Genomic DNA, 24,364 nt, shown 5'->3' on the forward strand with positions numbered 1-24,364 from the left:
ATAATGTAAAACCCATCTCCTAGGAGATGTATGATGTTATACATTATGTTATGGTGGGAGGTCACTACCCAGACCGGTTTCGATCTTTATTGAATGTAAAAGTGAAACGAGCTCTAAAAATAAGACGATCCCGAAAGATCGCCCAACCCTGCATTGTTCCACTCAATGACAGGCTCACCCCGTCACCGAGAAGAACTTCTCAGTATTGGCTCTACCCAGTGGCAGGCTCACCCCACCACCACCAAGCAGAGCCATAATCTCAGTGGTGGCCCTACTCAGAGACAGGCAAAAACCTATCCCCAAGCAGAGTCTCTCAGAGCCAGTCCCCCCCACACACACACCGGTTTCGATCTTTATTGAGATCTCATCAGTGATTAGCTAGACCACATATAATACTAAGGTTATAGAGAAAAGAACTTATATATTTTGCTATACGAGTTGTCAAAAAGGTGCACCCATAAATTATTTAAAATAAAGAGCCAATAGGCTTCGTAGTCGCCGATACTTTTATAGTTACTATATTCGGCATGAAACTCTTTGATTCCGATCTTTGAGTTTCTTATTCGGTTTTAAAACAATGTGGGATTTAATATCCCCTTAATTTAAATAATATTTACATCGCCGAAATGAAGCCTATTGGCTCTTTATTTGAAATAATTTATGGGTGCACCTTTTTGACAACTCGTATAGCAAAGTATATAAGTTTTTTTCCCTATACCCTTAGTATTATATGCGGTCTAGCTACTCATTGATGAGATCTCAATAAAGATCGAAACCGGTGGGGTGGCTGTCTCTGAGAGACTCTGCTGGGGGATAGGTTTTTGCCTGTCTCTGAGTAGGGCCACCGCTGAGATTATGGCTCTGCTTGGTGGTGGTGGGGTGAGCCTGCCACTGGGTAGAGCCAATATTGAGAAGTTCTTCTCGGTGACGGGGTGAGCCTGTCATTGAGTGGAACAATGCAGGGTTGGGCGATCTTTCGGGATCGTCTTATTTTTAGAGCTCGTTTCACTTTTACATTCAATAAAGATCGAAACCGGTCTGGGTAGTGACCTCCCACCATAACATAATGTATAACATCATACATCTCCTAGGATATGGGTTTTACATTATGTGAAATACTAAGAATAGCGATCAGAACTTTCTCCACCTCCTTTGCTGCGAGTTGCCCTAGTTTGTACTACGTACTTGAACTACGTGCTTTAGCTTACGCTTGTAGTCGCCGATACTTTTATAGTTACTATATTCGGCATGAAACTCTTTGATTCCGATCTTTGAGTTTCTTATTCGGTTTTAAAACAGTGTGGGATTTAATATCCCCTTAATTTAAATAATAAAATAATAATAATTTCCCCATAAAATTTATCAGATTCTTTCTACATCTCTTGTAAAGTTTAAATGTTTTCTCATTATCTGTAAATCAACATATTTCCATTTCCTTTTCTGTGTGAAAAATAAAAATAAAAAGTAAATAATATGCATTGCTCTAGTCACAACAGAGCCACCTGTAATTTGTAAAATACGTGAAATCAAGGAAGAGTTAATGAACAATTCAATTAGTACACAGATATGCTTGGTGATTATGGCAGCTTGCTAAATGGCATGTTCCCTAATTTTGATGTGTTTTAGTTATGCCCCCATGTTGCCATACCTGAATTTGAGAAATATACGCTATGTAATTTCTTGCATTCTGAAATGAAAATTATATTATCTCAAACAGTTATATTGTTTGATATCCCTTAATCAGCGAAAAATGGGTATTACACTTGATACATTTAAAAGTATACTTGAAGACCGACCTGATAGTAAGTAATTATTTGTGCAAACAGAAATATAAGCATCCTTGTTCCGTGTGCTTTTCAAGCGTCGTTTGCGAAATCTTTAGCAATACTTTAAAAAAAAATCCTCAATCCACAATCCACTGTGGGTTTTGTTTACGTGCATTGAATATTTAAGATTAGCGAATTACTACCGGATTGCCTGTTGGCTGTCTGCCGTTTCTTTTTGTCTAGAAAGGATGGAATGAACTGTTTTTAAAACAATGGAATGATTGCTGCCTAATTCAAAAGTTGGCGGGGAAAATTACATATATTTTCTTACAATAGCTAATTAAAGTCCACCGATCAGACTTGTAAATGACTTACTCAAAGGAACAAACAGATAGAAGAACTTTCCTCTTCAAACTGTTGAATGTAAATTGCCATCAGTTATTCGCCATTGTCACAGAAAGAAAGTTCTTGCCATTTTATTTATTCGTGTGAGATTTACTCCTTTCCTCAACCATCCCTTAGGACACGTTGAGCCCTCCTAATGAGAGATTATGTGTTTTATCCATGTGTTCACAGACCGGCTTGCCTGTTCTCTGGGATGAAAAACCTGAGTTTCCGGGTGAAAAAAAAAAAACCCTCTACCTCCGTATGAGATCGACTAACTCACCTTTGGTTAAAAGAGACTAGATAAAGGTTCATCACATCATGGAACAGGAATTGCACCCAAGTCTTTCCGACCAAAGGGCTTCCTCTGAGCTCTAGAAGCTCAGTTCGTGTCATGAAACAGCATGAACAGGCCATTTTGGAAGAAAGTAATGATACAGATATTTTAGCCAAACTGGCATTTTTTCCCCCCTTCCTGATTTTAACTACTGACATAGATCTACAGAAAGGGGGGGGGGGATCTTTTGGTCCTAACTAAAAATTTATTTTGTTTTTATACAATCCTTTATTTTTGTCATACAATAATGCTTATGTATGCACATGGTGTGCATAAGCATTATTGTATCACAGGTTAGATAATTCAAAAAACTTTCTGTAGAGACTGAAAATGGAAGTAATTTAAAGCTACCTGCAGCCTCTATTAGCAGAATGGTGAGAAAGAAGGAAAATCATCCTCCACCTAGATTTTCACAAACACCATGCCACAGTAGAATTTGAATCCAAGGTCTGTAGGCTGAAAAGCAGAGATTGTCTCTACTTGCAAACCACACCACTTTTCATTAGAAAAATCCTTTATAAGGATATTTCAACTGAAGGTGGTTTGGCAAAATTTCCATATCTTGCTCAGTAATGATGGTTCCCTTTAGTTGTATGACAGGTTAGATAATTCAAAAAACTTTCTGTAGAAACTGAAAATGGAAGAAATCCTCTAGACACCTTTATGAGGGCTTTTTGTCTTGCACTCTTCTGGCCAGTTGCAGACAACACATTCTGTCCAGAACAGTAACATGCATGCATACACATTTTACAAATATACTGCAAAACATAATCATTTGGTCCTATAGCCTTAATTGCTTCAGCTGTGATCCCAAACATCAACAATAATCATGTTAGTGCTCTGATATGGAAGCAACAAGGTTTCTTCTCTTCCAGAAACCCAGATTCTTTATTTCACAGATCAAGTAAACCGTAACTGCGTATATCTGTAACAGACATAATATGCTGGTTCATTGCTTTAATTGATTTGGCTATAATTCATACTAAAGCAAACATTTGAGTGTTGCAGGAATGACTAGACTTGGCCATTTTTATGTCATCAGGGAATATGTTGCTGGCATAGACTGTGCTCAACATTTGAATGCTTTCTCTCAGAGATACATCTCTGATCACATGTGAGATCTGTTCTCTCAGCGACACATCTCTGATTACATGTGATATCTGTTCTGTCTGGATGAACATGGTTGACTGTTCATTTTATAATAATATCAAAGGTAAGGAGGAGAAATCCTCTGATGTGATCTGATCTTTCCTTCTATGCTGGCATTTTCCTCTAGACAAGTCTTCATTAAACACATTGCATCCACAGATCCAGTTAAAGACTCCCACCCTACTTATTGGAAGACTGAAGTAGGAATGCTATGTTTTGCCTGTATAGGGCTGCAGTTTCTCTCTTCCTTTATGCAGTGTGAGATATTTCATGTCAGACACATTTGGAGATACCAAAATCTCCATTTTGAGGATACAGCAGTGAAAATGTAGATTTTGGTATCTCTGGACGGCTGCAAAATCAGAAGCAGGAGGCTTCCATGTCAGCTGATATCTGCTGCTACACTTCCAGGTTGTGCCAGGAAAGGGGGGGGGGAGCCCAAATAGTGGTAAGCAGGAGGCATTGTAAAGGCCACAATATGGCAAGGAGACTGGTTGCTCTGTATATCAGTGTTATGTCCAAGGGTATCTCTACTTGGGCATCTACTTGGAGGTATCTCTCTCTCCTCTCATTGTATGCCCCTACTATATCCTTTCATCAAATTTGTAATCAATAATGATACACACAACAAACATTGACAGTGTTACTGCACTTAACATAAACCTTCCTGAAAAACCACTCTGAACAAACGAGACAAACACAATATGCAAAACAAGCCAAAATCCCTACGAAAAAAATAAAATCCTTTCGCATCCACTTCACCAACATCCCTGTCATAAATGCCAACATAAAGCAATGTGACTATTGCTTACAGACATCTTGACAAGACCATCTCCTCTTGAGAAAAACAAACTGAAGGTACATCATCCCTCTTTTCTTGCCAAATTACACACTGCATAATTTCTTTTACCACAGTGGTAAAAGAAATTATGCACCTCTGTCTTTAGGAGATTGGACATTGATCTCTCTGATTCATCTACATTTATTACTCTCCAAATTCTGAAGTGTGATTTCTGCAATCCAATCATCCACATAGTGAAGCTATCTTCCTAGATGATCGCATTGTCCACAACTCTAAGTGGCTTCCATTTTCCAACAGCTGGACAAGATGCGGAAGTACTGGCTTGAAGCATCGAGCTAATAGAAATCGTACATCTCCCAATCCAAACTGATAACTCTCTCTATCCTCCCATTACTCTTGATCTTTTTTTTTTTATCTTCTCCATTCAGAAGTCACCTCTCCTGTTGAAGCTTCATATCACAATCTTGTACATGTTTTCTCACTCACAGTATATCCTCCATTGAGTGACTCCACCTCATGTCCTTTGGCAGGAACAACCTCTGGAACTTCTACCCTTATTCTTGTCAACTTTCCAAGTTTCAGTTAAAAAAAAAGTGCAATCTCTGACACATGGTTTCCTCTCTTCAGGCTTTGGTAGAGTGTCTCAGGGCTCTGACCTATCACCTATCCTCTTTCTCACGTTCATAAACTCTACTCACATTGATTGCTAATCTTGTCCACAACTTTACTGATTACACTGATTACACGTTATCTGTTCTGCTCCTTTGATAAACTGTATAATGCTCAGATCCAAAATTTCAAGATCATCTTTATTTCAGATACTGATATCAGTATCTTAAATGCCGATATCTAAAGAATTAGTCATTGCTTCTGCTCAAGATGTTTTTTTACCTGCCTAGCTCATTATCCTATACAAACCCCAAAACTGCAAATCCTTAGAATACTGTTCACATGTTTGGGATATTGTACCTAACATTTCCTTAAAAACTCTCAATGCTGTCCAGAGAAGAGCAGTTTGAACTCAGATGATTTTTTTTTCCTCCCTTTTTCCTCTCAGTGCTGTCCAGAGGAGAGCAGTTTTACTCAATGATTTTTTCCTCCCATATACTGTTTCTGTCTTAAGCTTTTACTGCAGGTACTTTCATGGATACTATTACAGAGAACTAGCATCTTGTCACTCTTAATTTTATGAAAAATGTGAGTGGCATCTAGTGAACATTTAGAAATTATAGAAGTACTAAAGATCTTTTCTGACCTAGTGACCATCAGGGACAGTAACTTCCAGGTGTTAAAAATGTGTGTGTGTGTGTGTGTGTGTGTGTGTGTGTGTGTGTGTGTGTGTGTGTGTGTGTGTGTGTGCGCGCGTGCGTGCGTGCGTGCGTGCTTGCGTGTGTGTCTGATATTTATTTTTATTTATTTATATATATATTTATTTATTTTTCCTGGTCACATAGTCACTCCCATATTGTGTAGGATTTTGGGAGTGAAGTTTGTATCAAAATTCCCTTTCCAGGAGGAATTAGTAAGACAATTACAATGATCTCTTCCCTTGATGCGATTTGAACCCATTGCCTATTCATTGGAGAATGGGTATGGGTATAATATGATGGCCAGTTGACAACCAGGACATCATATTATTATTATAGTAGTATTCTCTATGAAGTCAAAAGACCTATCATAGGAGACCCACACTAACCATTATTCCCACATTACTTCTCATACCTCTTCTTAAACTTATTTGCCATTCAGGAACTTACAACTACCCCTCTGGCAATCCATTTCATTCATTCAGCACATTCCAAACATAGAACTTAGTCTGTGCACGAGTGCTAACCACACTCTTACACAACTGTCAGGGGGTGACTCCTCATTCTCCCTCTTACTCCTCATGCATTGAAAATTTTCTTTTGTCTCAATCTTGTAGAATCACTTTAGTAACTTAAAAGTTTCTGTTTATGGTCCCTCTCCTCTGCCTGTTAACTACACTGTGCATCCCACACACACCTTCAGTCTATCCTCATAAGAAAGCAATCCACAGAATTGTCACCAGCTTGATCACCTCTTTGAATCCTCTCCACCACTACCTGATAATCTAAGAAATCTAAGTGACCGTTGAGCTATTTTGCCAACTTTTACAATATGTCCTCTGAACTTCAACTCTGTCCACTTTTATCTCCAAGAGTCCCTAGTGTCATCAATTTCCTGCAATTCAGTACCATCAATGTGATACTCAGTATGGAACCTTTTCAAGCCAAAGATCATAACCTTTCATTTTGCAACATTCAATTGACAATCAATAAATTAAAGATGCCGAGAAATTATATTCTTGGTTTAATCCTTTATCTAAGTGTAAGTAACTTCACAACTGGGCAACTTGTATATAGAGGCTAATGACTTCACATCACTTCCCTTAGTATTCTATAATACAGAGCACATATCCTTATGGACATGTATAATGCTATGCGTTATGGGAAGGGTCACTACCCAGACCAGGGTCGAAGAGATATTATCAGTTCATGGTAACTAGCAAAGAGATATTTATCATCAACAGTGGCAAGTTGTAAAGTTTAGTGAAAAAGAGAATGGTGGTTTCCACCAGTATGAGCACCTCTGTGAAAAAATGGTATATGTGGAACTACAAGGGGGGGGGGTGATTATGAAGAGCTCAGGAGACAGCTTGTGGGTGCAACATGGAATGAGGAGTAAGCTGGAAAAGAGATCAGTGCAGCTCGTGGGATTTTCAAAAACTATCTAGTAGATGCAATGTCTAAATGTATTCCAAGGGTGAGAAGGTTAAATAAGGTAGGTGTGAGATGGATGAATAAAGATATTAAGCATGCCATACAGAGAAAGACGGATTGTGGAGGCAGCATAAGAGAAGTGGAAATAACCAATTCCATGAGGTCTACAAAGACCAGGCAAGGAGAGTGACTTGGTTAGTGAGGGTAGCTAAAGAGAGGTATGAACAGCAGTTAGCTAATGAAGCCAAAAAGAATCCTAAGGAGTTCTTTCGATATGTAGCCAGCAAAAGAAAGAATGATTATGGAAGAATGACAGTGATAGGAGAAAATGGTATAAAGACAGCTGTTGCAGAATGTGTGGTGGAGATACTTAATGAGCAGTTCATAAAGGTCTTTCAATCTTGTGAATGTGACTACATGGAGAGATTGAGAGCAGTAGATGATGGGGAGGAGAGACTGACTGTAAGTGAGCAAGAGGTGTATGGGGAGTTGAGTAAACTAGATGTTAATAAGGCTGTGGAACCTGATAATATATCTCCACATATTCTGAAGGAATGTGCCAGGGAGTTGACACTGGCCTTGACATATTTTTTTAATACGAGTCTTGCACTCGGTTGAGTTCCTGAGGAGTGGAAGGAGGGCAAGATTGTGCCACTTCATAAAGGAGGTGATCGAACTCAAGCATCAAATAGGCCTATAATTTGATGCTTGAGTTCGATCACCTCCTTTTTATCATCATAACCACAACACCTGACACACAGGCCTATCTGTGTGTCAGCTGTTGTGGTTAAGTTGTTGGAGAAGCTTGTGAGATCTAGGATCCAGAATTGGATTGACAACAATGGTATTATCTTTGATGGACAGCATGGATTTGCTAAAGGGACGTCATGTTTTAGTAATCTACTTACTTATTACAATAAAGTGACTGCTTCCTTGGACAGAGGAGAGGTATATACAGTGATATACTTAGATTTCGCAAAGGCTGTTGATAGAGTACCTCATGATAAATTGATAGTTAAACTAGAGCAGATGGGGTTGAATATTAGATTAGTGCATTGGATTGGAGATTGGCTATCTGATAGGTATCAACAAGTTGTGTATGGGGGAGTGATATCCAGGAAAAGGAAAGTCACTAGTGGAGTGCCTCAGGGGTCTGTTTTAGGGCCATTACTGTTTAACTTGTATATTAATAATATAGGTGAAGATTTGGATGGAGATATTCAGCTGTTTGCAGATGATGCAAAGTTGGGACGAACCATAAAGAGTAGTGAAGATGTTGTGGGCTTGCAAGAAGAGTTGAATAAATTGAGTGATTGAGCATGGAAATGGGGATACGAGTTCAATGTTGCAAAATGTAAGGTCTAAAATTTGGAAAACAATGATGGGATGCAGAATTTATGCTTGGTGAGGATATATTGTTGGAGGTGGAAGAAATAAGAGATCTGGGGGTAATAGTGGATAAGAATCTGAAATTTAGGGGACACATAGCCAAAATTGTGAAGACAACACAAAGGCTTCTGGGAATGATGCAGAGGACACTGACATGTAGAAGTAGGGAGATTCTTGTTCCTTTGTATAAGACTTTGATTAGGCCACACATGGATTATTGTGCCCAGATTTAGGTCACCTGATTTTCAGAAGGATGAAGAAATGTTGGAAAGAGTCCAAAGGCGACTGACTAAGGTAGTTTCTGACCTCTGGAATGTCGAGTATGAGGAAAGATTGAGAAGATGCAATTTGCAGGAGGAAGTGGGGAGATATGATAGAGACCTACAAGTTGGTAAGGGGTTGTTATAGGATCAGTGCTGGAGAAGTTCTACAGAAAATAGTGGGAGATTGGGGGAGAACCAGAGGTCATCCCTGGAAACTGTATAAAGAAGGTATGAATAGGGCGGTGAGAGGCAGGTTTTTCTCGTGTAGAGTTGTAAATGATTGGAATGCCTTGTCTGAGAGTGTGGTGTCTGCAAGGAGTTTGAATGTGTTCAAGGCACGATATGATGAGCTGTGTGTGTGTGTGTGTGAGAGAGCGAGAGATAAAAGGACCTCTCAGATGAGATGAGTCTTTGACTCCATGAGGTCTTGGGGTAATAATAATAATAATAAGAGAATACAGTTCTAAAGTGGATGACTAATGAAATGAAATGGGAATTGTAGATGAAAATGAGGCCACAGAAAAAGTATAAGGAAAGGAGTGGAGAGCAGTTACATGAGTCTCAGGCAGGAAAGTGATTAGAAAATAAGGATGACAGAAGTGGAATACCAGAAGGGATTATCCCTGTGGTCCAAAGAAAATCCTATGGAATTCTTTTGCTACATAGCCAGCAAGAGAAACAATTGTGGAAGAATGACATCGATGGGAATCAAGTAACTGATGTAGAGAAGATATAACGTATTTGTTTAATGATGACATTATTATTATTATTATGTAACATCTGCAGTTAGTCCAAAGACTCATCGAGGGAGGGCATCTACCTACAGCTTTCCATCTCCACCAACTGTGAATACCTTCATCATCTACACCAATGCTATCTACTGCCGACCATCACCACTAGTATATTCACAGACAATCACAAACATCTATGCCCATGATGGGATTTGAACCTGCAGCCTTTTGTCTGGAGAGCAGACGCTAACCACTCGGCCAACCAGGTCGGCATGATTGGAATATTTCATCTTTGAAAAGTAGGTTTTACTACTGGAGTGATGGGAAGGGTCCAAGGTTTAGATATGCACGAGGAGAATGTGTTTCATTTACTAAGTACTCTGGATGTCAAAAAAAAAAAAAAAAAAAACACAGTGTGGGATTGGATTGGATTTAACCATGCGTTTTAAGAGAATGTGATAAGAAACTGACAGCTTAATTGACTTGGCTTTTCAATGAAAGTCTATGTATAGACTTTCATTGAAAAAAAGTTTCCCAATGAGTGGAAGAAAGGTATGATACTGTCATTGCATATGGGTGGTGGTAGAATGAAGGTGCTAATTATTATTATTAACATCTGACCTCCATGGAATCAGAGACTCATCGTGGGCGGTACATGCTATTGCACACAATGTTCATCCAACTGTGCCTTAGATTGATTTAATGTATCTACATTCGCAACACACTCAGATAATGCATTCCACTTACCAGCAACTCTCCATGCAAAGACCCTGCTCTTCATCCCTCTGCTCACACCAGTAGCGCACTCAGGGTTTAATGTTAGGGAGCCGAGTTGATTAGACGATTTGAGAACACACATCGCATATGACCTATGACTAAGCATCTGCAAATGATCGCTAATTCATAAGTAGTATTGAAATAGAAGACACAACACAACATAAATTTTAAAAAAATGAATTTTATTAATTAGAAAAAGGTTTTTGGAAATTTTGAAACATTTTCTAGTGTTTTTTTTCCTTTTTCTTTGGGGAGGGAAAGGCCCCCTTGCTTCCCCCCATTTGGGTGGGCCACTGGCTCACACCCTCCTTGTAGAGTTTCTAGTGATGGCCTCTCGTTCTACCCCTCCCCCCCCTCTCAAATTCTATGAAAAATATTTTCCATGTCAACTTGATAACAACCCCTGACATTGCATTTCTTCTCTAGTTATGATTTTAGAGAAATTGTGACTGTAATTTCTCTAAACTCAGTGTTATGAAATAACACTGAGTATAGTGTTATCTGATATTGTCGGCATGAATCTGTGAAAGGTGTTCTTGTTTTAGTAATCTGATTGTCTTTTATAATACCACCCTTCACAAATTCATTTTGGCCATATTAGAACAGTTAATCAGGGAAAGACATATACTGCCTTTTTTAATTATAAAAGCCATTTAACAGGGGTGCTAAATGATAAGCTGATATTTAAGTTACAACATTTTAGTAAATTGAATTGGAGATTGACTATCTGATAGATACCAGACAGTTGTATACATGGGAGTAGTGTCAAGGAAGCAGAAGGTGCTGGGACCTGTATACTGCTTAACCTTTATAATAAGGACATTGTCAGTGGATTGCATGGGTGATATTCAATTGTTTGCAAATGATATGAAGCTAGGAAGGGTTATTAGTAATAGCGCTTGCAGGGTGACCCTTCAGGAGCAGTTGAATATGTTGGGCAGATTGGCAAAGCAATGAGGATGTCAGTTTAATTCAATAAACTGACATTAAATACACTATCTGATCAAAAGTATCCAGAAATCATCATCTGTAATTCATAAACTGGCCTCTAGATGTCACTACTACCTCACTTTCTGGTATAAAAGGAGGCATGGAGCTGTGTGTTGTTCAGTGATAAGAAGTATGAGCAGAATGGGTAGGTCAAGGGAGCACAATGATTTCGAACATGGACTAGTTATTGATTGTCACATCAGTAAGAAATCTGTCAGATACATTTCAACTGTTCTCAAGTTGCCCAAGTCAACAGTTGGTGACGTGATTGTGAAGTGGAAACGTGAAGGCACAACCACAACAAAACCACAGTTGAGTAGGATGCACGTAATGACATACAGGGACTGTCGAGCATTGAAGAAGGTGGTTCATGGAAATTGCCAGACATCGAGTGAAACAGTCACCCGGGAGTTCCATAGTGCCACTAACCATCCAGCCAGCACCATCACTGTGTGTCGAGAGTTAAGAGGAATGGGGTTCCATGGTAAAGCAGCTGCCCATAAACCAAACATTTCTCCTGTGAATGTTAAGCGCTGCCTGCAGTGGTGTAAAGAGCGACACCACTGGACAACTGGAAATGTGTGATTTGGAGTGATGAATCATGCTTGACCAAGTGGCAGTCCGATAGTAGGGCTGGATGTGGCGAATGCCTGGAGAACGATTCCTGCAAATGTGTGTGTAGCGCCAACAGTGAAATTTTGAGGAGGTGGTGTTACAGTGTGGGAGGGTGATTTTCATGGAATGGACTTGGCCCCTCTCGTAACACTACACAAAAATCTAAATGCTGAAGGGTACAAGGACATTTTGACCAAATGTGTACTGTTTATGGTAGAATATCAACTCGGTGATGACTATTATCAGTATTAGCATGACAGTGCTACCTGCCATAAAGCAAGGTCTGTGAGAGAATGGTTTGTGGACAGTAACGTTCCAGAAATGGACTGGCCGGCCCAAATCCCTGACATGAATTCCATAGAACACCTTTGGAATGAATTAGAATGCTGACTTCGCATCAGACCCCAATGACCCACATCAAGAACTGCTCTGGCTACAGCTCTTCAGGAAGAATGGGCTGCCATTCCTCTGGAGACATTCCAACACCTGGTAGACAGTCTCCCTGGCAGAGTTACAGCTGTCATAGAAGCAAAGGGTGGATTCACCCAGTATAATGTCCACTACTGGAAAGTGTGTCACAGGGAAAGTCTGATTACAGTTTCGAGATATTTTTGATCAGATAGTATATAAGATCTTGAAATTTGGGATCCACTGATGGGAGGCTGACTGCTCTGCTGGTGGAACTGTACTAAAGGAAGTGGAGGAGGCAAAAGATCTTTGAGTGATAATTGATAGCAATTTGAAGTTTAGGGGAAATATTGCAAATGTGGTGAGAGTAACCCAGAGGATTGCTGCAGTATTGAGAAGGACACTGACCAGCAGAGATAGCAGAGTAGTAATTCCATTGTTTAAAGCTCTGATTGGATGACATCTGGGTTATTGTAGTCTCATTGCAGAGATCTAAAAGTATTCTCTAAGATATTCTCATTGCCTTGAACACCTGGTGACCAGATCCACACACGGTGATCAAAGATTATTATTATTATTACTACTTGACACCTCCAGGGAGTCCAAAGGCTCATCGAGGGAGGACTCTACAACTCTCCGTCTCCACCAACTAAGCAAACCTCATCATCAACATGAACACCATCTACTACCTACCATTACCACTAGTATTTTCAAAGACAATTACAAACATCCATGCCCAAAGCAGGATTCGAACCTGCAGCCTTTTGGCTGGAGAACGGATATGTTAACCACTCAGCCAACCAGATCCACACACATTGGTTAGTATGTGGCCTGATCATGTTATACACAAGAAACAATGACCTCTTTGCTTTTATATTACTATTATTGTTATTATTAAGAGAGACCTACAGGAAGTCAGGGACTCATCGAGGGAGGCCACATACTACACGCACCAGCTATCATACTTATTCTTGAATTCATTCACACTCTTGCACTCACAACATCCAATGGCAATCCATTCCAATCACTCACCACCCTATAAGAGAAAAATCTAGCCCTCACCCCCTTCCTAGCGGCATTCATTCCTTCCAAGGACGCCCTCTTGTCCTTTCCTCACTCTCCATAAGTTGAAAAATTCCATCAGTTAAAATCCTCTATGACTCTTTCAGAAGTTTGCATGTCTCAATCATATCACTTCTCTTTCTCCTGTTTGCTAGTATCTGCAGCCTACAAAATCTCAGTCTGTCTTCATAATCAGTTCCACAATCCTGATATCATTTTTAACTCTCTTCTTTGCACTCTCTCTCTCTTTCCCCAATATATCAGAATCACAATGGAAACAGATACCAGTTCTGCATACAATAGTCCAAGTGAGTCTTATCAAGGCCTCATAAAGATGCAAAATGACACCCTTATGTTTACATGTGAACGTTCTTTTCGGCATTGCAATTATCTTTTGAGTTGTATTTGCAATCTTTGCTACATGGCCCCTGAACTTCAACTTCCTATCTACTAATACTCCAAATTCCTTAGCCTCATCAGTTTCTTCTATTATAATCCCACCAATATAATACAACATTGGATATCTAATCATGCCAAAGTGAATGACTTTACATTTACTGACATTGAACTGACATCCATTTTCCAATGTTCACAATTTTAGCCTATTCAAATCATTCTGCAAGTACTGCATATCAGCAACATTCCTGATTACCTTACCTTACCTATCTTTAAAGCATCATCAGAAAATAGCTGTATGTTGCTTGTCAAATTCTTCCCAGTATCATTAATGAACATATTGAATAACAGTGGACCAAGCACTGATCTTTGTGGTACACCACTGGTTGCCTTAAATCTTACAGACTCATATCCCTCATATACCGCTTTTTGATATCTGTTATTCAGCCATCCTCTTACCCATGCTAATATTCTATAATCCAAACCCATATTTTCCAATTTATGCAACAGTCTACTGTGCCGTATTCTGTCAAAAGCCTTCATAAAATCCCAAAGTTCATGGTGTATCTGTTCCCTTTGTCTAGTTCAATGGTAATGTTGTTATAGAATGTGAGCAATTTGCCAAAATATGACCCTCCCTTAGTAAACCCATATTGCTCATTGCAAAGTGGAGATTCATTGTCAAACCATTTCTGAATGTGAGCCCTAACTATTTTTTCCAAAATCTTCACCACCACTCCATTTTCATCGCTAGCAACTGATCCACCAAGTCTGTAACAACATCTCACTATGTAATTGATCTTGTTAGATTCCACCTCACACCAGATGGCTTCAAACTCCCTGCCACATGAAATACTGTTAGCAGGAGTACTATAACCATAGGGCTCAACTCTAACTGGGTTCAAGTCATCCAATATCATTAGCAGCATGCCCTTCCTCTCCCATCCTCTCTATCCTTCCTAAAAATACTGTACCCCTTTGCACTCGATACCAGTTAGTATGTCTGATTCTGATATACAGGTCTCACTAATACCCACAGTCTTAGGTCCCAACATATTGACTAAGGCAACAAACTCTACCCCTTTGTTCCTGATACTCCTAGCATTCGTGTACAGACATAATAATCTACTTGCATGCAGTCTGCATGACACAGTTGGACAACTTACAGATTTCTATTCTTCTCTAGTGCCCTATAGACGTAGACATCTTTGCACACGTTTGATGGGTCCAAACCAGACAAACACAAAGTTGAAATTTTTCTCTCCTCATCAACATTTCCCATCATTAACACAATTACATAACATAGTCACTTTTACACTCACATTCTCACCATTCCTCCTTTTATAATTTAGTTTCCCTGACTCTCTCTATTAGGTCTCATACTAGTTATTAGTTTTTCTAGACTCCTGATATCTAATGCATTCTTGTGTAGGCCGTCCCTCTTATACAAATCCAATCTCCCCTCAAACTCACTCCACTCATCCAAAAACTCGCATCCATTCCTTCCACACAGCCTATGCATCGAATCATAGCCCTTCTTCTTAATTCATTTTTATCACATCGAGGTAAAATACTGACGATTTTCTCACACTTCACTCTCGCCTCTTCCAACAACCCTTTTATGTCCTCTCTCATACTGAACCTATCCTTAGTTAAGTTGGTAGTACCTACTACAATTATGATCTTGTTTACTTTTCTTTTCTGTTAAAGTTACGTTATTTTCTGTTAAGGTTAACTGCTCAGATCTGGTCATTGGGATTTGCAAGTGATAATTAACCTTGAAGAGTATGCAGAGGCTTGATAATGAAAAATATATCAAGACTGTAGAATGATAGACTGAGGGTATATGGACTACAAAATTTGTTGGATAGAAGGTTAAGAGGTGATGTGATAAAGACATTTAAACTATTGTGAGGCATTTACAGGGTTGACACAGGAGTGATCTTTTGTATGGTAGAACAAGGGAGAAATGATCAAGGACAAGGAGCCATCTCTGGAAGTTGCATATGGACTTGGTGAACATGCAGGTGAGAGGTGGCTTTTTTTTTTTTTTGCATGGAGCGTAGTTCGGCCATTCCATTGAAGAGTAGAAATTATTATTATTATTATTATTATTATTATTATTATTATTATTAATTTGTTAATAATTATTATAATTATTAAAATATTAATAATAATAATAATATTATTATTATTATTATTAAATGAAGGACAAGTTTAAAGAGTGGTAGAATAGACTGTGTTATATCAGAAGTTGTATTCATAAGAAAGGTAGTTAATGATTTAGGGAATAATTTAAGGGAGAATATTTGTTTGGGTTGTTTGTTTGTTGATGATGCAAAATTAGTGAGAGCAGTCATTGATAAAGATGATCCAGATATCCTGTAGCATGATTTAAATAACTTGGCAGTGTAGATGAAGGAAGATAATGATTGTAAATATAATGTGGCAAAGTGTAATGGTTATGCACTTTGGGATAAAAAAAAAGATTACATGCTGTGCAATCTTTTTCATTGCAGGAAATGATTAGGCTAGGGATTTTACAGTTTTGGTGGACAGTTGAGTTGAAGTCAGAATGCATATTAAAAAATTGACAAAACTGCACAAAAGTATACCTGGATTGAAAAGTAGAGATAGGGAGGTTATTATTCTTCATTATGCGGCTATGATATGGCTACAGCTTGAATGCTGCACAGATTTGATCACCTGGATTACTTGTTGATGAGTAGGCGGTGAATAAGATTCAGAGATGAGTAACTATGGTGGTGACAATCTACAGAATGGTTCTCGTGAAGGTATATGGGTACAGTTTAATTGAAAGGTGGAAAAGTAGGGACATAATAAAAATATATGTTAATAAAGGGGTTCTCTGAGATTGACACAAAACAAGTTTTTCATCATGTGAGTAATGAGAAAAATAGGAGTCACTCCTGAAAATTGAGTAAGAGTGGGGTTAGTAAGGGTGTGCAGATTACACTCTTTTTTTTTTTTTTGGAGAGTTGGGGATGACATAAATGGTTTGCCAGGAGTAGTTTTGATGAGTCCGCTTGACAGTGCATGAGTTTAAGAAGAGGTATGATAGGTATGTGTGAATAGTGGTTAGTGTGAGTCTTCTGATGCCATGAAGATATCCATATTATAATAATAATAAAAACTTTTCTCTTCTGCTCCTTTGGGATTTGCCTATTGCAAGACTATTGTTAACTAGGTGTGCTATTATTATTATTATTATTATTCAAAATTAAGTGAATATTGAATACCACATTATTTCTTAGCCGAATAAGAAACTCAGATAGGAAATCTAATCTAAGAGTTTCATGCTGAATATAGAAAACTATATAAAGTTCAGCGAGACCAAGTGTAAGCCAACACCTGGTAGTACATTGCTGGGAAACTCGTAGTAAAGGTGGAGTAAGCTCCAATCACTGTCTTTAGTATTTACCCATAATGTAAAACACAGCTCCTAGATATATTATTGTTCTACATTATGAGAGAGGTCACTACCCAGACCGGTTTTGACCTTTTTTGAGGTCTCGTCAGTGAGTAGGTAGACCTAGATGTAATACTAAAGTTTCAGTATTCAGAGCTTATTTCTTTACTGTACGATTCGCCAAAAGGCGCACAAATACAATTACTGAAATAAGAGGCAACAGGCTTCACTTTGGTGAAGTAAAAATATTCAAAATTAAGTGGATATTAAATACCACATTATTTCTTAGCCGAATAAGAAACTCAAAGATAGGAAATCTAATCTAAGAGTTTCATGCAAGAGTTTCGGCTAAGAAATAATGTGTTATTCAATATCCACTTAATTTTGAATATTTTTACTTCGCCGAAGTGAAGCCTGTTGACTCTTATTTCAGTAATTGTATTTGTGTACCATTTGGTGAATCGTATAATAAAGAAATAAGCTCTGACTACTGAAACTTTAGTAATCTAAGGATGATCGACCGTGAGATGCGGTGATCGATACCCTTGAAGGGTAGTGGATGGCAATGCTGTAGCCAATGAAGTTCTAACTGAGGCTCGGCTATTGCTGTTACCCTCCTGCCATGATCAGAGCTTTAATAGCTCAATAACACCCTATCCCTACTACACTGTCCTCCACAGATAACGGGGAAGATGAAAAGCATTCTTGCTTCGCCCCTTTAAGCCAGTCCTTATAAGGACTATTTTAGCAATCTAGGTCTACCTACTCACTGATGAGACCTCAATAAAGGTCGAAACCGGTCTGGGTAGGGACCTTCTCTCATAATGTAGAACAATAATACATCTCCTAGGAGCTGTGTTTTACATTATGGGTAAATACTAAGGCAGTGATTGGAGCTTACTCCACTTTTACTATGAGTTGCCCAGCATTGCACTACCAGGTGTTGGCTTACGCTTGGTCTCGCCAAACTTTATATAGTTTTCTATATTTGGTATGAAACTCTTAGATTAGATTTCCTATCTTTGAGTTTCTTATTCGGCTAAGAAATAATGTGGTATTCAATATCCACTTAATTTTGAATATTTTTACTTTGCCGAAGTCTCCTAATAATACATCTAGGAGCTGTGTTTTACATTATGGGTAAATACTAAGGCAGTGATTGGAGCTTACTCCACTTTTACTATGAGTTGCCCAGCATTGCACTACCAGGTGTTGGCTTACGCTTGGTCTCGCCAAACTTTATATAGTTTTCTATATTTGGCATGAAACTCTTAGATTAGATTTCCTATCTTTGAGTTCTTATTCAGTTAAGAAATAATGTGGTATTCAATATCCACTTAATTTTGAATATTTTTACTTTGCCAAAGTGAAGCCTGTTGGCTCTTATTTCAGTAATTATTATTATTATTGCATCTCCATGGAGTCCTAAGACTCATTGCAGGAAACAACGACTATCACCACAATATCTGTTGTATCTCTCTTTGAAACTATGTAGGCTGTTCAATGAGTTATAAGACTATATTTATACAGAAAACAGATTACCTTTAATCGTCATCATTTACATGGTCTTTTTCGAAGTAACTACCGTGAGACGCGATGCATTTGTCCCAACATTGCGTCCACTTCTTAAACGCATGTGAAAGTCCTTTTTTTTGAGAGTTCTTTCAAAACCGCCTCCACAGCTTTTACACATGCTTTGTTGCTTTCGAAATGGCGGCCTCTTAGTGGTTTCTTGAGCTGAGGAAACAGCCAGAAATCGCACGGTGCAAGATAGGGACTGTATATGGTAGAATATCTATGTTGTTCTTCTGCAAAACGTATTAACTTCTTGGTGCAATAAGAAGCCATTCTTCAGCAATGGACGCTTCCTTTTGACGTGCTGTACCATTGTCCGTAAAACATCCGCATAGTATGAGCCATTTACAGTATTCCCAGGTTCTATAGCGTGTTGGTAAACAATGCCTTCGTAGTTGTTATGGTCATAACTTTACCAGCCGATTTTACAGTTTTTGCTTTCTTGGGGGTAGGTGAAGACGAATGCTTCCATTCACTGCTTTGTTGTTTCATTATAGGGTCATAGTGATACAACCAAGCTTCATCTGCTGTAATGATGCATTCTAAGAAGTTGTTGCCTTCTTGTTCCAGTCTTTCTTTCCATTCTGTGCACACATCCACTCGATGCTGCATTTGCTCTGGTGTCAAGAGTTTGGGAATCCAACGGGCGCAAACACGTTTCAGTCCCAAATGTTCAGCCATGATTGCATGAACACTTCTCACAGAAATATTCAGGACAACATGCAGCTGGCGTACTGTAATTCTGTGATCCTCCTTGATGATAAATGCTGTTGTGTTGATCATTGTCTCTGTGATGGACGTTGAAGGTCTTCCCTCACGTTCAAGATCTTCCACATTTTGCCTTCCTTCCTTAAAAGTTTTATGCCAGCGAAAAACACTTGCCCTCGACATTGCTTCATCGTGGAAAGCTTTGCATATCATGTTAAAAGAGTCCAATGCCGATTTTTGCAAACGCACACAAAATTTAATCGCATAACGCTGTTCCAAGGACACTTCCATTTCGACGACTGGTCGCGCCGAAACAAGCTTGCGTTTAGTCACGTGACACTCTGGCACATCAGCCCGTATACGCCATCTATCAACCTCTTTTATTAATACAGACAGCAACATTTCTTTATTCCACAGAAATTAATATTGTGATGAGTGGTTTCGCGACAGTAAAATTAGTCTTATTACTTATTGAACAGCCCTCGTATTAACAGACAAAGCTCTTACAACTGACTCAGGCAATCCATTCCATTCATTCACCACTCTCCTAGTGAAAAATCTTGTCCTCATGCCCTTGCTAACCACACTCTTACTCAACTTCCAGGGATGACCTCTTGTTCTAGCTAAGTGTTGAAACATTTCTCTTGCACTAGTCTTATAAAATCCTTTCTTCTTCATGTAGTTTCCTCAGTGAGAGGGTGCAGCACCATGTCCTTCCAGTTCTCTCTGTTGGTGGCTTTCCTCTTTGTTTCTGCATAGCCATGTGATCCTGTCCATGATCTTATATCTTCAAGCTATGTCCTTTGTTTTTTGCCTCTTGATCCTTTTTCCATAATTTTTCTTTCTAAAACTGTTAGTATCCTCTGCCCTGCTGAACCTCTCAGTACATGGCCTGCCAATCTCATCTCATCATCCTGTAATAAAGATCTCTGTGTTCTCATTCTCTGTAGGGCATCTGTATTTGTCATATGTTCTGTCCATGAGATTTTCAGAGCCCTGCTATAGCATCACATTTCAAAGGATATTATCTATTGTCTTACTCTCTTCTTGAATATCCAGGTCACTTCCATAAGTGAAATCTGGCCACACTAATGTTCTATCATTCTTCTCTTTGTCTCGATACTCACAGAACTTCTCAGCAGATCTTTATTTTTCCAGAAGGCATCTTTAGCTATGGCTGTTCTTATTTTTATTTCTTTATCATGCTTTTGATCTGCAGTAAAGTAGGTGCCTAAATATTTGTATTCTGTCGTATGTTCATTTTCCATATTGTTTATGAATATTTCTGGCGTGGATCTGTTTTCTTTTGAGATTTTCATAAATTTGGTCTTTTTTGCATTTATATCTAATCCAAATTCTATACCTTCTTCAATTAGTAGCTGCAGTAGTTTGATTAATTTGTTTCTGTTTTCTACTATTAGAATGGTATCATCAGCATATTTAAGATTGTTGTATTTTATACCATTGATACTAATTCCTATTTTTTGTTTTTGAATCTTTTTTGTCACCGTCTCACTATAGATATTAAATAGATTTGGTGAAAGGATACAACCTTGTCCAACTTCTTTTTTTATTTTCACTACAGAAGTCTCAGAGATAAACAGCTGCATTTTCTGTTTGGTGTAAATCTTTTTTATAATCTTAAGTACATGAACTTCTATGTTGAAAGTTTATTTTTCAATTGGTTAGAGTATAATAAATTTAGTTTAATCCTTTATCCAAGTGTGAGCAAACAAAGTTTGTGCCTGAAAGTATCTTCAGGACTGGGGTAAGGTGGTACAACACCAGGGCACTCCTTGCAAAGGTGGAGCAAGCTACCAACACACCATTGGGCACACCATTTGGCAACTCGTATAGGTAGATATGACCTGCTAATGCTTCTGCCTGGTATCTCCACTTCGAAACTAGTCTAGGTTGTGGCCCTTCCCTTAATGCATAACATTAGACATATCTGCAAGGAGATGTGTTTTGCATTATGGGAGATACTGAGATAGGAGTGTTGGTATCTTGCTCCACCTTTGCAAGGAGTACCCTGGTGTTGTACCACCTTACCCCAGTCCTGAAGATACTTTCAGGCACAAACTTTGTTTGCTCACACTTGGATAAAGGATTAAACTAAATTTATTATGAACTTCTATGTCTAATTTATCTAATGTATTGAATATTTTATTATGCTTTACTTGATCAAAAGCCTTCTGAAAGTCTATGAAGCATATGTAAATGTTCCTATTTCTTTCAAGTGATCTTTCTATTAGTATTTTTAGTTCCAGGATAGCATTAATGGTTCCCATTCCTCTTCTGAAGCCTTTCTGTTGTTTACTCAATTCACCAATTAAGGCTATTTCAATTTGTTTGTTAACAATGGTTAAAATAATTTTAGATGCATGGGATATTAGGCTCACAGTTCTGTAATCCTTGCAATTTTGTGCATTATTTTTCTTTGGAATTGGAATGCAGATAGATGTTGTAAAAACTTCAGGTAATTCTATTGTTTTATAGATGTCCTGAATCAGTAGCACACTCAGGATTTAATCTTGGGGAGGGGGGTAGAGTAGATGATTTGAGAATACACACTACGCATTGCATACGACCCATGACTGAGCATATGCAACGATTGCTAATTCATAAGAGGTATAGAAATAGAAGACACGACACCACATAAATTAAAAAAAAGAAAATAATTTTAATTAGAAAAGGTTTTTGGAAATTTTTCTAGTGTTTTTTTTTTTTTTTTTTCCTTTGGGGAGGCCATACCCCCCCCCCCCCCCCCCGAGTGCTCCACTGTCCTGAATGGATTCCACTAAATAGTTTTTGTTATTTCCAGTCAAAGCTTTTAGCAGCTCAGCTGGGATATTACACCAGGGGATTTATTATTAGTAAGATTCTTAATTATGTGTTCTATCTCATTTCTTGTCGGTATAGTGGTATCTGTTGTTACGTTTAACTTAAGGTGTCGTGAATCATCTAACATGTTACCCATTATCATCATCATACAGATCTGATAAGATCTCCACCCACTTCCATTTATCTTTTCCTTATCAATGATTATGTTTCCATCTTTGTTCTTGATGTTATTAGACTGTGTACGTTTTGCTTTTCTATTAAGTTCTTTCACTTTCAGAAATGCCTTCTGGTTTTGTTCCTATTTTGTAATTCTTCTATCTCGGTGCACTGCCTATTTATACAGTTTTCTTTCAATCTTCTGCATAACTGTTTGATTCTTTTATCGAATGTTTTATATCTTAATCTTTCTTCTTCATTTGTTCCTCTTTTCTTTGTTATTCTTTCATCAATAAGGTTGATTACTTTTTGTGTTATGCATGGTTTTTTCTTTCTTCTTGTTTATTGATGTGGTTTTTAACAGTTGTTATGACAGTTGCTTGTGTCTATTCCACTGAGAGGGTTCATTTTCGTTTTGCAACTGTGTAAACAGCAGTTCTGAAACATTGTTGTTAAATTTTGATTTTACTATTGGATTTTGTATCATTTGGAGATCCCATTTTAGGCATTGATGTCTTTTAAATTTTATTGTTTTAAGGTGAATATATATCTTCATTAAGACCAGTCTATGATCAGATCCACAGTCAGCAATTAACATCACCTTTGAGTTCCGCATTCCATTGAAGTAATGTTCACTGACCACAATATAGTCTAATTGGTTTTTGTATCTTCCATCTGGACTTTCCCATGTATATCTTGCTATTAGTTTTTGCTCAAAATTAGTATTAGTTATGATGAGACTGTGCTTGTTACAAAAATCAATCAGCTTTTGTCCTCTCTCATTCTGAATTCCAAGTCCAAATGGACTCACGTGTGCAGATGTTCTCTCTGATCCAACTTTTGCCTTCCAGTCACCCATAGCACAATAACGCGATCTTTCTTGCCTCCAACTTCCTTTATACACCATTCTATTTCATCATACAGGTTATCTATTTCTACTCCCTCATTCTGTCATATAGGAGCATATATTTGAATGATCAGCATATCTCTAGGTTTAGACTTCACTAGAATTGCCATTACTCTATCTAATTTTTTGATGACATGGATAATGTTTTTATTAGTTTTCTTCTCTACAATAAATGCTGCACCTCTCCTTGATATTTCACCACCTGAAGTGTATACTTTATATATCTTGCCATTTAGAAGTGTTGACTCAAAATCTAATGATCCTTTCCAAAAGGTTTCACTTATTCCTAGTATACTAATATTCAATCTCTTCATCTCTCTCTCATCATATTAGCCAATTTCCCACATTTATTCAATCCTCTTACATTCTGAGTAGCAATATTCAAGCAATTTCTGCTTGAGTTTCTTTATAGCAGTCACAGACCGACGATACTGCAGGGCCTGCTACATCACCCTGACACCACTGTTCCGGGCATATCGAGACTACCCAGGCTTTATTTCTTTTGTGTAAAGCTATGTAAAGCATCATGTTTAAACATGATGCTTTACATAGCTGCATTTTTTACAGAATGGGCTGCCAGAACCATCCAACCCCCAATTTGCTATAAATCCTTTAAATAACCTAAATGTTTCTAGCATATCCTCCCTTTTTTTTGTCAATAATCAACTTTTACAATTCATAAACCCTCAATCTGTCATAGGGAGCATTCCACAGAGCCCTCGCCATGTTGGTCACTCACCTCTGGATCCTCTCCACCACTTACTTATCACCAAGAAACTGGGGTGACCAGACCTGAGAAGAGTATTCAGGATGTGGCTGTATCGAGGCTTTATAATATAGAGGAATGATAACTCCCTTATCTCTGTTTGTTAGTGTGTTCTTCAATAACCAAGTAATTCTGTGAACTACCCTAGCTACTTTAGCAATGTGTCTT

The 24,364-nt window shown here is 38.2% G+C and overlaps 1 protein-coding gene across 1 annotated transcript in view; it reads left to right on the forward strand.

The window, feature by feature from the left end:
- Positions 1-1,730: 1,730 nt before the first annotated feature.
- Positions 1,731-24,364, forward strand: part of LOC150108532 (cAMP-dependent protein kinase catalytic subunit beta-like) — a 197,156-nt gene continuing 174,522 nt past the window's right edge. Inside the window, exon 1 of the mRNA XM_090390481.1 lies at positions 1,731-1,802. Within this exon, the coding sequence (XP_090246607.1) occupies positions 1,751-1,802 (52 nt within the window). The 5' untranslated portion in view covers positions 1,731-1,750. The remainder of the gene's footprint in view (positions 1,803-24,364) is intronic.

This window comes from Typopeltis vanoorti, chromosome 3, assembly GCF_054136105.1.
Source record: "Typopeltis vanoorti isolate ZY-2024b chromosome 3, IOZ_Tvanoo_1.0, whole genome shotgun sequence".
NCBI lineage: Eukaryota > Metazoa > Arthropoda > Arachnida > Uropygi > Thelyphonidae > Typopeltis > Typopeltis vanoorti.